Source organism: Vespa crabro, chromosome 21 (genome assembly GCF_910589235.1).
Source record: "Vespa crabro chromosome 21, iyVesCrab1.2, whole genome shotgun sequence".
NCBI classification, from domain to species: Eukaryota; Metazoa; Arthropoda; class Insecta; order Hymenoptera; family Vespidae; genus Vespa; species Vespa crabro.
This window is the reverse complement of record NC_060975.1, coordinates 4,499,083-4,515,942: the sequence shown is the minus strand read 5'-3', so window position 1 is coordinate 4,515,942 and position 16,860 is coordinate 4,499,083. Positions and strand designations below refer to the sequence as shown.

General features: G+C 38.6%; 1 protein-coding gene across 2 annotated transcripts; it reads right to left on the bottom strand.

Moving 5' to 3' along the window:
- Nucleotides 1-6,299: 6,299 nt before the first annotated feature.
- LOC124431447 lies at nt 6,300-15,607 on the bottom strand. 2 transcript variants are annotated; one of them, XR_006944011.1, is made up of 3 exons: nt 14,672-15,607; nt 8,741-14,272; nt 6,300-8,622 (listed from the first exon to the last, which is right to left on the bottom strand). XR_006944011.1 is itself a non-coding variant. In XM_046979380.1 (2 exons), the coding sequence occupies exons 1-2, from the start codon at nt 15,605-15,607 to the stop codon at nt 14,018-14,020; spliced, it is 1,191 nt and encodes a 396-aa protein (XP_046835336.1). In that variant the 3' UTR covers nt 6,300-14,017. The 2 variants fall into 2 exon arrangements, 1 of the variants encoding a protein (XP_046835336.1); XM_046979380.1 differs by having other exon boundaries at nt 6,300-14,272.
- Between the last annotated feature and the right edge of the window lie 1,253 nt (nt 15,608-16,860).

The window sequence follows — 16,860 nt, the reverse complement described above, 5'->3', positions numbered from 1 at the left end:
CTATCTTTAAATAAGGTCAATATTAATATTTTCGTTTCTATATACGCGTTTCTATTAATTTTAAAGCCGGAAAAAATATTTTTCATAAGTCGATCAAATTGCTCAGACATCTTTGCTGAATGGGGTTGAACTTTTCATAATTGAAAAAAAAAAGGTAAGATTTTTTATTTTTTCGAAGTGTAGTATCGTTTGACGTAATTTTTGTAACATTCCATATAACCAAATATTACAAACACTTCAATGTCGATAAGTCAGGTAATTTTATACCGAGAAAAGAATACATGAATGAAATATTTTGCATCCCCAACAGAAGTACAAAATCATCGTTGAATGAGAGTACAAGTTATCACTGTTATAATGTCCAAGTCAGTTGTTTTATATCTTTTGTTCTTCCAATTATCCAAAATAAAAATTTTTAAACAGAAAGATTCACTGATAATATACGACTAATTATAAAAATTCTTACTATATGTATATCTAATCATAATGAAGGAAATAGTTTAAAAGTAGTTTTAAGCTATGTAAATTTTTCAAGATAATATTTTTCAAACATCTTCAGCTTGGCATGTGTTAATCATTGCAAAATCTACACCATTAATATCAATGTATCAATGATATCAATTAATATCAATAAAGTCGTCAGTATCACAAAATATAATTGACATCGAAGCGACTAAATATTATATGTTATATGTTATAATATGAAAACTTATAACTCCCTTGCATTTGAATACAATCTTAAAAATGTTTTACCATTGATTATCTTATCATTCTGCTTTCTCCAGTTATTGTTCAGATTTTCTGGAAGCATTGTTTAATTTTTTAGCAAAGTATTTCGTTAATGTCAATGGTTATTCTGTGCATGATGAATTTAAAATAAGAAAAAGAATAGTAAAAAAGGGAAAGAAATAAGATTAGAATAGCATTTATATAGAATCATTTTATTATATAGAAATCATTTATTCAAAAATTGTCTCAATATTCTACTAAAATATTTTGGAGCAATACTCCACATAAAAGTCTCTACAGTTTGCAAACAAGGTCAAATAGGACACATGTTTATATGAACTTTCCTTGTTATTATACTGTGTTAAGTCAGCTTCTACTGCACTTCCCAGATAGTTATGCGTCTCGCACCAGACCAGCGTTGATAGTTGGTTTGCATGGAGAATTTCTTCTGTTTCTTCCTTGTTGTCAGAGTTATAGACCCATTGGGCGCGATGAATAGGGGCGTTAGGCTAGGGTAGTTGAAGGCCATTAGCAAACTACCGCTCGCTGCGTTCCCGTAAATTAATGGGAGAACGCGCATTCTTTTAAAGGATCCCATGAAACTTACGAGGTAGATGCGCGATAATAAATATTGCACGAATTGAAGCTATGACAGTGTAATTGTTGAAATAAGAATTGTTGATGTGTTTTCTGTAGTGATGCTATTCCTGAAGGAGTGATAGCTAGTAATGTTTAATAAGACTTGAGAGTCTAGATGCCGTGAGCCTGAAAGATGTAACTTAATCTTTGGTCATCTTTAGAACTATCCGTGAAGACTGTAGTGCAATTAGGAAAGGGAATAAAAAGGGTGTAGTTGAAGTATGATCTGAGCATGGAAAGGGAAGGAATAGATTCCCATAGGTCGGATTGGACATCTATTAAGATAGTTCGTTGGAACGTTTAAACATTCCATGTGCGCTCCTTTGTTTTAATAATCGTGTAGACTGAAAAATGTCAATGAATATTTCAAGGCTAGACGTCTACTTTCACTATTTATTTATTACCCAGTTAGACGTATTATTGAAGACTAGGTACTTAAATAAAAATGCCTAAACCCGGATAAAGGTGAGCAATGTATTTTTTATCTATACGTTTTCTTAACAGATATTTCTAATAGTGACATATGATCCTTAGAAGAAAGTACTATGAACAATTGAGAGATGCACGTATACGTCAACATATTCCTTCACCCATTCTTCAATATTTTCCCGTTTTTATCCCATTTACGTAGTTTTTCCTGTATCTAAACTCTATCATAATTTCTACTTCCTTCCTTTATCCTTTGCCGCCATTGCTATCCTCCTCTATTTCCATTGCCTCTTTTTTCCTCTCAAATTAAATCCTGCTCTATCCACTTCTCCTTCCCTTTCAACATTTTTTTTCCATTATCTCTCAAATGGTTCACTACCTTTAATTTTGTCACTATCATTTTTATCTCATCTTTTTATCTTTTTTACCTCATCATTCTTCTATTTTCCTATTTGCTGCCTCTTTTATTATTTTTTTCATCTTGTTTTTATCCTTCTTCCCCTCTACACTTTGACTTCTCTTATAACTAAATTCCTTTTCTTTTCCTTCTTCTTTCATGTCTCCATCCTTCTTTCTATTTCCATGAACTTTTCACCCTTTCATTTCATCCCCAAAACTATTCTCCTCCCCAGGCTTCTTCTTCCCATCTTTTTCTTCCAACTCCCTTATAATTTTTTTATCCAGCTTTTCCATTCTATTCTCTCTTCTTATTCCAGCTTTCCTTCCTCTTCCTGATTTCCTCTTACAGCTTTTCAATCTCTTCTTTTATCTCTTGCTTGACCTCTTTCAGACTCTTGATCATTTCCTTTCTTATAAAGCTTCCCAATATTTTGTTAAATCTTTATGTATTTATTCCCCCCTTCTTTTACAGGCGACCTATTTATTTTCCTAGATTTTCTAAACACTCAAACCTCTCTTTTATTTCCTCCTTCCTCTCTCGCAACCACTTTTTCTTATTTCACATCTCCTTTACCTTCCCAAAACTCGTAATTATTTATCTTTTTCCCCTTTCTTACCTAGACTTTTCATTTTCGATGATTTGCCTCCCTTATTTATTTCCTTCACCTTTATATTCACTCCTTTAACTCTTCTATTTCCTGAAAATATTTCTTACTGCTTCACCGACTTCTTATATTCTTTGCTTTTCTTTACCAGTTCTAAATATCTCCGTTACTCTTCCACTCTTTTTTCATGTATTATTTCTCCAATTCGCTTTCCAAAACTTAGTTTTAAATCTCATCGTTTCTAAGTCCTTTTAACTCCTTTTTTTCTCTCTCCCTTTCCTTTCTCTTTTCCTCAACCTTTTTCTTATTATCTCCGCACTGTTACACACTCTCTTATTCTTCCAGCCCTTCTTCACTCGCCGAGAAACTCACTAGTTTACATCGTAAATTTCTCATTCTTCTCACCGGAAACAGAAGCTTCCTTGAACCATTTATAGATTTGATAATATTTATTTTACTTATTGCGCTGAGATAAAGATATTTCAATAAAATGTAAAATGCAGTAGCTTCGATTTCTTTGGTATTAACAACATTTTAATTCCAGTTCCAGAGACATAAACGGTTTAGATCTTCCAGAGACATAAACGGTTTAGATCTCGGATTAATTTCTTCCCTTCCAAATACGCACTTCAAGGATTTCCACGAATCTTGGGACCACCCAGACCGCGTTTCTTGATGCAATAGATCTTCTGTTAAAATATGAAATCAGAATCCTAATAATAAAATTATTATTTGATAAGAAGCAACTTTTATAGAAGTCAGTTAAATGCATCTGCAGAAGGGGAAAATTAAAAGGAGTCAGTCAGAGGAAAACTGTGAAGGCAATCAGTATTTGTCTTTTTGTAAAACTGATCACTAATTAGCTAGTTAGTCCGTAATTAATTCTAAGTCTGTATTCGGTGAAGTCGGCAATTAAATAATAAGTTCGTATTTTGGAATCTACAAAATCAGTAATTAAGTAATAATTTAGTATTTTGCATTCTGTAAAATCGCAAATTAAGTAATAAGTCCGTATTCAGCGATTCATAAGGCAGTATGTCATAAGACTTATAATAAGTCTGTATTTCGAAATTGATCGAGAGTCTAATAAATTTATAAGACTACATCCAAAACTCGATGAGTCTTCAATCAGTAGAATATCCGGTATTCTCTTAAAACGCCGATAGAACATTGTCCAATTTCATCATTGAACCTGGAAGCCATCTTGATACCACATTTATAGGAAAGGTAAGCAAATTGGAATTACTAGTGAATCTATTGGGTTTTTCTTTTCCCATTTTATTAATCAATCAAATATTCTTCTATTTTATCCTTCTTGCCTCCTCGTGTAATCGTTTGTCTTTGAATTCACGTTCTTTAAGGTCAATCCCAGGTAAAGGCTTTGCGGCCTAACAAATTGACCATCTTAAATTATGCTACAGAATAAGTTAATATAACTGCAAAATATAAAAATTAAATGTAAAAATTTAATTATTTTAATATATTTTACCATAGCATATATACCTGTTGCTTATATTTATATTCTTAATATAATTAATTCGTTTTGATTGTTTCTGATTCTGTCGAATATTTGTAATAATTGTATTGGTAATAATTGAATAAAAAAGGAAAGTATTTTTAATGATGAAAATAATTATTGAAAAAAGAATAGTATTTTAATAAGTATTTTTATACTATACTTCTATTTAACGTTATTTTTTCATTTCATTGTAATGTTTTTTTTTTTTTTGGTGTAAGCTGTTCTTATTTTCTATATATTATTTCTATTATCGCAACAATAATTTTATTCTATTACCCTTGAAAAAGTCTTTTACCCTTGGAAATATTTGGCAATATATAAATTATCACTAAATTTTCTGACTTCTCTTTTGACATGATTTAATCAATTAGTTTTATCATTTTAATGTTATATTTTACAAATATATGTGTGATATAATTTAATATTTGTTTTCTCTTTTCAGAGAATACACTTTCGCTGTCAACGAAAATATTATAAGTGAAATATATGTTTAAGGGATTATATTTAATAGATCTGTGCAATGTAATTGTCTTCGTAAGTACTTAATATAATGTCTATATTAATTTTAGTTGTTATATAAGTCTAGGGAATTTAGATCGTGTGTATAAGGTGCAATATAAAGATTGTAAAGATTTTCTTTGAAATAATGGCTCTAAATAAAAAATAATATATAGTTGTAGCAAGCTTAATGGTCACCTTTTTAATTATATTTGTTATTAATTAAATAAATATTGATTTTGTATGCATATTTAACAACGTAATAAGAAAAGTTCTATTAACTAACTTCAGTTTGTAATAAAATTTAAATTCTAATAATATCGAATATCACTGAAGTGTATTTTTTAGAATATTATGGTGTTCACTCATTCTATTTTTAAATGTATGTTTTTATTCTATTATTATATTTTAAGTAACGTTGATAGTACCAGGAACTGTATACATTAAGTTCTTATCACAATATTGGTATTATTAAAACTTTTGACAAATATTTTTAATTACGAGAGCTTTATATTTTTCACCACCCTTATATATATAGTTACGAGCATATTATTTTTGCAAGTACAATATTACATTTGCATGTTTTATATTAATAAATGTTTTTCATTTTACAGGTTATAATACATAATATTTTATAAAGCTCAACAGACAGTAAAGGTTATGTTTTATATTTTATTGCTTTTCGCATATAGCTGAAGACAACTAAATGAATCTACTAAAAAATTTCAAGTGAATTCTTGTATAAAATGTATAGATGAATTTTTTTTTGGTATGATTTTATTTTAATATGTTTCAGAAAATGTGTTTTCATGTCTGAATTCAATATATTGGGTTGGTAACTGAGTGATTGTAAATTTTGTCAATAGATGGTCTTAGCATATTCTTTGTATCGTCAGCTTTTTGTTTTGTCATTCTTTTGTTCTGTGCTTAAAACATCTAACCTATATTGTTTTCTTGTTGTTTGAACTTCTGCCTTTAATTTAACAAAAAAATTGTACCGATTAGTTATTTAGTTTCGTTTTTATCCCAATTTAAAAATGAATAAGACGCGCATTTCAGACATATTTTATTGTATTATTTCCGAAAAGGCAAGAACGCATCATAACCACACAAGAAGTTATGTGCCGTATATTGGAATGGAGCCTAGAAAAGAAAGACAGTGTCAAAATTGATTTGCCAAATTTCATTCTGGTGATTTTTGTCTGAAAAATGTGCAACGATCTGGCCGTCCAGTTGAAGTTGATGAGACCCATATCAATTCAGATCGTCATAGTACAACACGTGAAATTGCAGAGAAACTCAATGTATTGCATAGATGCATTCAAAAAATATTAAATCAGTTTGGCTATGTCAAAAAACTCGATTTATGGATCTCTCTTCAGCTTAAGGAAATTCTTTTGTCGCAACGCATTTCTGATATGACTGATAACTAGCAATGAGAAGTGAATAGTTTATACCAATGTTAATCGGAAAAGATCGTGGGTGATGCAGGATGAATCAGTCTAGACGACATGAAAAGCTGAGATTCACCAAAAAAAGATTATGCTATCAGTTTGGTGGGATTATAAGGGAATTCTGCACTTTGAACTTTTATCAAAAAACCAAACGATTAATTCAAACGTTTACATTCAACAACTCGCCAAACTGAGCAATGGAGTTCAAGAAAAGCGGCCAGAATTGACAAATCGTATGGGTGTTGTTTTCCAGCACGATAATGCAAAGCCCCACACATTTTTGGTCATTCGCCAAAAATTATTGAAACTAGGTTGGGATGTGTTGTTACATCCATTATATAGCTTTGTCCTTGCGCCTTCAGATTACCATTTATTTCGTTTCATGCAGAACTCCTTAAACGGTAAAATTTTTAATGACGCTGGTGATGTAAAATCACATTTAATTCAGTTTTTTGCTGACAAAAATCAGAAGTTTTATGAACATGGAATTATGACACTGCCTGAAAGATGACAAAAAGTCATCGATAAAAACGGACAATACCTAATTGAATAAAGTTATATTTTTAAGCAAAAATTTTGAATTTTCCTTCTTATTTAAAATCTGCAATCATTTAGTTACCAAGCCAATAGCAAAGTAATACTATGACTGTCTAAAATATGCATAAAAGTGAAAGCGATGAAACTGTTTAAAAATATCTGTACCGATCCTATGGGCTATGATAAATACGTATAAATTAATAGTTTCAATAATAAATATTTCAATAATATACCTACGATTTTTCTACACTGATTGATACTAAACAATAATCTACTAGGAATTTCTCCATTCCTCTATAAAAAGTTTTGTAGACAAGACGTTCGTTCGTATCGCTCGCGAGTTGTTTATAAACAAATATCGCCAGTAAGCTTACAGACACAGTTACAGCTTCAGACAAGCTGTTGAAGCTGTTGTGCTAATTTGTGACTCGATATCCACATCAGCACGGAAATCAAGTCAGAAATGCTACCAATGTTAAAAATCTCAAAACTTGGAAATACTTCTCACACAACATACCTGATACAGTAGAACCTTGATTATCTAAACTAATAGTATTCATGACGATCAGATAATCGAATTTTTTGAATAATTGAACGATTTACATAACTACATTTCACATGAAAAATTATGATTTATGTAAAAAATCATAATTGTTTACATATTACATGTTTAATACATTTGCTTTAATCATCTTCGTTCTCTCAATCTTTCTATGCTGTTAAATTGCATTTTTCTTTTAAGTTAATAATTCCACGAGATTACTTTCTTGTTATGCTTCATACTAATTGATGATTATTTCTGATGATCATTTTCTGATGATGTTGCGAATTCTTCAGAATATGTAAGAAGATTATTGAATATATCGTCTTTTTTTACTACTTCTTTCGTTGAAGATTTCTTTAATCTTTTTAAAAATTTCTTCATTACTTACGTTCCTTTTATTATTTTTAAGCCATTCTATTACATCACTTTCAATTTGTATATTCTGATATGTTATATAAACTTAAGAATTTCATTGACATCGCTCGATATTTCTGATATTTGATCGTTATCTACAATATAATCTATGTTTGATATCAATTTATTCCATCCATTTTTTTACGTAGAATTTATAATATCCCACGCTTTAGCAACAAGATATATACATTCCTTCATATTTAAATTTTTATATGCATTTAATAAATCGTTCTTAGTGTTATTACATCTCTGAATAAATTTACGCATTAAGCTTTTCTTATAATATCGCTTGAAACACTCAATTACATCTTGGTTCATAAGTTGTATTAATAATATAACATTAGGCGGTAGAAAGAAAATTTTTATAAACTCATCTTTTTTATTTAAGATATCGCAATATTGTAAGAAAAAATTTTTAAATAATGGAAAAGATGGCACATTCAATTTTACTCTACTGATAGGTAGACGCAATGCTAAGGAAAACAATCTTGAGCTTGACTGTAAAACTATATTTAACAAACATGAAACTATAAAAACCAAAATCACGCGTTTTTTGCTGGTCTTTCTCGCTGTTTCGCTGATACATTTATTTTTACTTCGCTGATCGCTCCCGTTGCTTCGATGGTACGTTATTCGTTGATTGGTTTTGCTGTTTTGCTGGTTCGCCAGTCGCTGGATATTCTCGTTGTTTCGTTGGTGTGTCATTCGCTGGTTGCTCTTGCTGTTTCGCTGGACATTTTTGTTGTTTCGCTGGTACGTTATTTCGCTTAAAATTCTGTCACATACTCTCCCCCCATATCTCAGCTTCTTCTTTTCTTTTCATACATATGCACCTCGTAAAATACAAAGCACGCTCTGTAAACCAATTTGTTTCATATATTAGGGGGACCGGAAAGTAATGTCGCTTTCTTAAATTAAATTCATACGAATAAATTTTTAACAAGTTTTTATTTTTAATCAATAATGTAATCACCTTCGTTATCAACAACTTTTTTCTATTTAGTATGCAAATTTTCAAATTTTTTGCCACTAAAAAAATGTTGTAGCGATCAGAATAAATGGAAATCCGAGGGTGCGATATCGGACAAGTATGGTGGGTGTGGCAGTATCTCCCACTCCAATTTATTAATTTTTTTCAAGGTTCGTCTTGTACAGTGCGGTCTTGCATTGTCGTGTTGAAGAATAACGCCTTTTCTGTTGACAATTGCCGGATACTTTTCGATTAAAGATTGGTTCACTCGATCCAATTGTTCACAATAAAGATCTGCATTAACAGTTTGTTCAGGTTTCAGCACTTCAAAATGAACAATTACGTATACTCCACCAAACACACAGAAGCGCCTTTTTGGAATGTAAAACCGGCTTCGCAGTACTTCGTGGTGATTCATTTGGAGAGAGCCACTGCCTTTTGCGTTTTAAATTATCATATAGGAACCATTTTTCTCCAGTGATCAAGCGATCAAAAAACGTTCTGTATGGTGCCGACCTTGTCGTTGAGGTAACGGCAGCCCTTTATCGAAGTATACCCCGAAGTATCTAACGGAATTCCTAAATTTAATATTATTATTCCCTATCTTTATAGTGGGAGGCCTACTCGCTAGGTCGGTCTTTTTCGCCGTTTTCCGTTTTCTATCCGGACATTGTCCTCCCCTTCTGCCGATGGGTTTCCTTTTTACCCTATCGCTCTTAAGGACGATCGCTTCCGTCTTACGCTCGGAGATTGTCAATTTCGCCGACGTGCACCATCCGGTGATGCTGTTAACTACGCGATTTCTTTTCTCTTCAAATTCTTTCCTGGAGTCTTCATCTACGATGACGAGTAGGTCGTCCGCGTACGCGATCGCGTTGACTTCCGAGGATTCCTCCAGGATCCTGAGGAGCTGGTCGAACATGAGGTTCCAGCAGGAGGGCCCGAGGACCGATCCTTGTGGGCATCCTCTCGAGACCTGCTTTGAAACCTTATGTTCTCCTAGAGCAATTTTACGGTCTGCGAAATAGCTTGTCATCACTTTAAAGGCGTTCCTCGGGCAGTCCCGATCTTGAAGAGCCTTGATAACTAGATTCCACCAAACGTTGTTGAAGGTTCCCGAGATGTCGAATAACAACGCGATGACATATCTTCGTGAAGAGGCAGAAACGATTCGACGCATCTCTACGATTGCGTCTTCTGTGGAACGTCCTTGGACAAACCCAAACTGTTTGTCCAATATTTTTCCTAGCGCGAGGGAGGTTTCGGTGAGGTGCAACTTCAGCAGCCTTTCCAGAACCTTCCCTATGACGGAGAGAAGGGATATCGGTCGGTAGGACTTGGAGTCTTCCACGTCTTTGTTGTCGCCCTTCAGGAGTGCTCTTAAGGAGCTCTCTTTCCAAATAGGCGGGAAGATATCTCATTGAAGGCATTCATTGAAAAGGTCTACGAATTGGGATGGGATGACAGCGAATGCTCTTTTGAACACACACACCTCGATAAGATCTGGTCCAGGGGCTTTGCCGTTTTTAAGGGACTCTATGACCCGCGCGACCTCTTCCTCCGTGAAGAGAGGGACATGCGTATTGAGGAGGACTCTAGCCGTTTCTTGGACGTTCATTGTCTTTTCTCCGTCTCGTTTAAGAGTATTAATTAATCTTTCGACGCGTAGTTTGCCCGCCTGTTGTTTGTAAACGTACCCTCACGGTTCCGTGTTGCCCTGTTCCGTGACGAATTCCCTCCAACTAACTAATTTGGCACGTCGCACTTCTTTACTGTATACCCGCATCGTAGAACGATACTCGTGCATTAACTCGAGGCATGCCTGATATTCATTTTCTCGCTGGAGCACGCGTCTCAACCTAGCTACCGGTTTTTTCTTGTTCGTTAGCGCTGATATCCACCATGGTTTGGACTTCCAGTGAGCCTTTTTCCGGGGCATGGATTCAGAGCAGGCGGTTTGTAGGACACTAATAAGCATGTTGGCTCGTGTCTCTACTTCTGAAGCCGATCCTAAACTGCTTCCCTCGAGCCTTGCCGCGGTGAGAGAGAGCAAACGCTCAGCGAACAGGTCCCAGTCGGCTCTCCTGGTATTAAACCTCCTGTCCCCACGCCCCGAGCACCGTCCCACCGACCCGACTCGGCTTTCGGGTGATATAACGCGATGTCTATTGAATTGTGGTCGCTGGACGTCCAGCCTGTTCTTACTTTCCATTGGCCAATAAGTCAGCTCATGGAGTGCGACGAGAGGGTTACGTCGATATATGAGGAGCTTCTCGTCGTCCAGAATGTGGGTGGCTGCTTTACGTCGTTAATAACTTTTAGGATGAGGACTTCTAACTTCGAGTCTCTTTCGTCTGTGCCCTGAAGGCCCCAGAGAGGAGATCGCGCGTTGGCGTCCAGTGATACTATTACTCTCTCTCCCTTTAGGGCAGTACAAAGTACAAAGTACTGTTTCCAAGTGCCTAAAGTGCTCCTCTATTTCATCGCTGTACTGAAAGTAGTGCGAGACGACGTAAAAGGAGGGGCCGGGTGCTTGTACTTCTGCACAGACGCAGTGCGAAGTGCTGAGCTGCCAGATAAACAGCAACGTGATGTTTGGCTTGGTCGCCGCTACCACAGACCATGGTCTTTCATCGCAAATGGCACCAATTCTTGTCCCGTTGCCTAATTCTATAATCTCGTATCCTGTCCCTTGCTTTTGGATGTATGGCTCCCGTAGAAGCAGCGCGTCCAAGCGCTTTTGGCTAATCAGTTTGCGCATTTCGCCCGTTATCATTTTAGAAAGTCCCATATTTAGCTGCAATAAATGAATTTTTGAGAACGCACGATTTACGGGAGGGGGGGCCTTAGCCGAAGTCATTTCGATACCGCGGGTGGATGCGCCGGTTTCTGCTAAAGTGACCCGCGGTGCCTCGAGTTGAGGATCCGCGCCTATCGCGGCAGTGGTTTCGAGTGTGTTGTCCCCTTCGAAAGTTGCCGATGGGGCGTAGCCTATTTCTAGGGTTGTTTCTGATAGTTCCCGGGATGTATCTTGGTCTTGCTCGGCGTCCTCCTCTATTATCGGAGGTAAGGATCACCCCGGGACAGTCAGGGAGACTATCAGACTAATAGTTCCCTGACTATCATGGGAATGATTAGCTACCCTCCCCCCATCGCACCAATCAGCTCATTCCTGGCATCCGTCCACGTCGGGCATTCTACCAGGGTGAGTTCCGCCGTATCCTCACTCCTCCCGCAGTAGAAACAACGTGGGGAGGGAATCTTTCTTATTTTATATAGGTACGCCGAAAACAGCCATGGCCGGTCATCAGTTGTGTGGTGTGAAATGTCGTTCCGATAGAGAACGGCCTCCCAATCCACTCAGCTAACCATTCGGTAATAGTCGCCCTCGCACGCACTCCCGTTGCTGCTGGTGATTCTACGTGCCCAAGTTCCTCACTTTTCCACGCTTCTATTACCCTCCTTCTGGCAAGAACACCCAATACAGCCTTAGTACAAGGGAGAACAGGTTCCTCTGCGTCCCTAACAGCCACATACGTCTCCACCAGCTGAGGTGTCAGATGAACGAGAGGAATAATCCCCGTAATCATCATAGCTACGTGGAAGGAGACCGTTTTATAGGCACAACACACCCGGATCGCCACCTTCCTCTGGAGGCTCCAAATAGCCCGCCCGATCCTCACGTCCTCCACGACGACGCGCCACCACACCGGCGCCCAATAAAGGAACACCGAGTGGATCACGCCGCCGTAGAGGCATCGCTTCTTCTCCCCCGGTCCGTGAAGGTTCGGAAGGAGCCTCCTAAAGGACCGGAGGATACCCTCCGCTTTAGGGATTAGTGCCTCGAAATGGGACATGAACGACATCCTTGAGTCTAATATTATGCCCAGGTACTTAACGCTGGTTCTAATTTCTATGTGAACCCCTCTAAGCCAGATCTTAGGGGGCGATGCATTCCTGCGTCTGCAAAAGGCAGAGGCAGGGAAGGTCATGGCCTCCGTCTTTTGCGGCGCCACTTTAAGACCCAATCCCTCGATCTCCTCTACCAAAACGTCCAAGTCCCGCTCGGCGTTCATGATAGCCTGAGATAGCCTGAGGACCTATCCCAATGACAGGAGGGCCGTGTCATCCGCATAACAGATAACACGGGAGTCACCTGGCATCGGGGTTCGGAGAACATTGTCATAGGCAATGTTCCACAACATAGGGTCCAAAACGGATCTCTGTGGGATCCTACAATACACTTGTCTTTCCACGGCGCGTCCATGTTTGTCTGTATATGTTATGGCGCGATTGTCTAAGTAACTCCTGATTATGCTCACCAGGTAGCGTAGAAAGTTTTTTCGCTCCAACGCCCTAACGATGCGTTAGAGATATCCAGACTCACCAGTATAACCACTTTCCTGTCCCGCGTCAATGCCTCCACAAATATTTTAACATCGAGGATGGCATCTATAGTGGATCTGCCCGTCCTAAACCCATACTGCGATGGCGCCAGGGTCTGAGTCTCTTCTAAGAAACTGTTGATCCGGCCAACAACTATGCACTCGAATAGTTTTCCCAGTTCGCCAATCACGCATATGGGTCTATTTGATCCCGGTGAGTCCTGAGGCGCGTCCCTTTTCTTTTTGATCAGGACGAGCCTCGCTATCTTCCACGCTGTCGGGAACCTTCCTGTCCTCAAGCATGCGGAGAAGCACTGCGCCAACCCTTCCCCACAATGTGACGACGCAGCACGCACAATCACACCCGGTATCCCATCCAGTTTAGGAGCCTTCCTTCCTTTTCCTTTTCTGGCGGCAGCCAAGACCTCCTCCGCAGAGATAGTCATCTCTGAGAGTGCAGGTTCCTGCGGCTCATCAGTTCCCGGTCCTCCTGGGAATAGTTCAAAGAGGATATTCTCCAGTACCTCATCCTCCAGGGTTTCAGTTACTGATGGGGCATAAGGCCTGAGTTTTCCCAAGACCAATTTGTAAGGTCTGCCCCATGGATCATCCTCTATAGAGTCCAGCAGGTCCCTCCAGGAGTTCTTCTTGGCTTCCTTAATAGCCCTAGTCAGTGCCCTCCATGCGTTCCTTCGGGCGTTCAGACACCGCACTATTTCCTTCCTGTTTTTCCTTTTCCTGACTCTGGAAAGTTTCCTTACTGTGGCCGTCGCAATGGCCCTAAGGTTCGTTAGTTCGTCTGACCACCAGTAAGTACTTTTACTACCGCGGGTTTGTCCTCTCACCCGGGACATGGCTATGTCGCACGCTTGTTTCAGTGTAGACTATGCCCATTTCACCAGTTTGTCTGCACAGTCCACACTGGCCGTATTCCCCCCGCACATAGTTCCACCCGTCCACTCCCCTGAAATGAAGGCCGCAACCAAGTAGTCCTCATCCAGGGAGTTAACCTTCCAACGAGGGGGCTTTTTATGTTATGGGCGAGAATTTTGGACCCCTGTGGCCTCGTGACTATAGCTAAATATAACATAGAAATGGTCCGACAGGAACTCAGCCTCATCCACCTTCCAGTCCGAGAGGCGGACGCCAGCTGCCGGCATACCCCACGTTAGATCTATAACGCTCGACCCCTTCTTTTTTTTTTTTTGGCCAGGAGGAAAAACCTTCATAGGCCCCCTGAGCCCGGTACTGGGAGTGCCCGGTAAGGGGAGTGTCGGATTTAACCCGCCTGAGAATACTCTCAGGTTCGGATCGCCTACCGACTAAAAAACCTCCCGATCCTTATTACTAACACACTGAGAAGAGGGGGGGTGGGCGGGATCGCGCGTATGCGTATTACAAATTCGCCCAGTAACCCTCCTCGGTAAGCCAGGTCGGTATTCGCCTTGCTCTCATTCATTCATCCATCTCCATTCATACCAATACATCGCACTCGACAGATACCGAAACTGCGGACAGCCTCCGTCAATAACCTCACCGACTCGATTACCTGCTGCATTTCCGGAGTCCTTGTTTGGCTCCTCTCAGCCAAGGGGTTTATCGATGCTTTCTTCTTTTCTTTCTTGAAACAGGCAACTTCATTCTTCAGCTCCCTAATGCACAGAACCTTGGCCCTAAGTTCTGCCTTTAACTGCGCAATGGTTTCCTTGGCTGATGGAGGATCATCTGCTCCGATTTGAAGCCTCCCACTTAGAGTCTTAACTGATTCCAGCGTTTTTTTAAAGGAACGTTTCATAATCCCTGAAATGTCCCCTTTAAGATTGCGGCATTTCAACCTAGCGTTTTCGGCATCTAAGGTAACTTCCCTGATGTTATCCAGCAGCCTACCAGTCTCCACCTGAGACAAGGGGGTCTCTGCCGATCCTTCCCAACTTAGCAAGGGCCAGTCTATCCTCGACTCCTCTTCCTCAGACGAGTAGATCACGGGCCTCGCACGTTTGTGCTTTCTTACCTGGTTTGGTGACGTCAAGCCGGAGAGCCGTATGCTTTCAACGGCCCTGGCAGCTCTTTGCCACTCCTCCAAGTGGCTTTCTTCGCTACTTACACATCCACTTCCTGGCGCTTTAAACACACCGCAGGCCAGGTCGCCTACCTGTGGTACCCTTCCTGATGCAGTATCCAGAGCCGGGGCCAGGTTGCCTACCCCGAGTTCCTGGCAGTTACTGGTTGACGACGACGGATGGTCAGCCTTACCACCACCTGACACCGCCGTAGCGTGGGTGTCCCTCCCACGCCCTCTTATTCCTTTCGCTATACTATCCATAATGAATAATAATAATGTACTATTGGGAGCCAAGCTCCCCAAAGGAAGGGAAAGGAACGGAAGGAAGCTAAAGAGATAGAGAGAGAAAAAATAGAAAAAGATATGACAGAAGAACAAAGAAATGAATAGCCGTACAAGAACATTCACACACCATTCACACATTTCCTTTTAGTCGCCTCTTACGACAAGCAGGAAGTACTGTGGGAGTATTCTACTACCTCCTACCCACAGGGGGAGTAGTTTCCAAGATGTAACGCAACTCCACAAGACTTGCACATTAAGTTTGTTATTCTTCTTTTTTTTTTTTGGAACATATGTGGCGATTTCTTCGTTTTCATTTATTCGTTTCGGAAATAAGTACTAGTTGGTGTTGCTTTATGTGATCGGAAAGTCTGTCAACCGGATCATAATGAGACATACTCGATGTAGTGGCAACCTCCAAGTTTTGCTCAAAAGCAGGTACATGGTATTTTATCCACGAATCAGACACTTTCAATAAGAAGTCGTGAAATCGGAGACTCTTGTGTTCTGTATTGAAATATTGACATGTATGGAATGCATTAAATAATGCGCAATTAAAGAGGTACATGTAAACCTTTTTTGACCTTTTTATAGTTTTTCTGTATATAGGTTAATAATTCAAATATTGGTCTGCCCGATCCACTCCTTTCATATATTTGTTGTAGTCTAAAATACTTTCAGGTTTTTTTATTATGTAATTGGTTTTTCTACATTTTGTTTGAGTGTTAGTCAAAGTGGCATTATATATTGTAGAGATCATTCATATCGTTTTAGTTTTCGAAGCTCTCCATACCTGTGCGAGTACTTCACCTTTCCGTTGATGACAAGTTTCAAATACATTGATATTTGCGCGCTGTAATTTTTTCGGAAATCCTCTATTTTGTCGTATCGTTTCACAAACTCGAATTTTCTTTTCAAGTAAATTCCTTGCAAGTTCTACACTGTTATAATAATTATCCATGTAGAGGTGATGCCACTTTCCATAAGAAGGTGCCAATAATTCCATCACTGTTTTAGCTAAAGGCTGTCCAACGCCGGAGTATATCTTGAATGAGGAAATGTATCCCGTAATCGAATCACACAGCATCCGAATGAGTATGTCATATTTCGTAATTTTCGACGGATTGTAAATTTTAAAATTTAACCGTCCACGCCACGGTATCATTCCTTCATCAATTGAGATGTTTTGACTTAGATTAAAATTTTCTTTAAACTTTTTGGAAAAATAATCAATTACGAATTGCACTTTGAAAAGCCGGTCGGCATTATCCAGTTTATTGTTGTTGTCAGAAAAATGTAAAAATTATAATATTTGTCTGAATCGGTTGCGGGACATCGTTTTGCGAAATATCGCTGTTTCTATCAACGGATTCGTTGACCAATCATCGATGTTT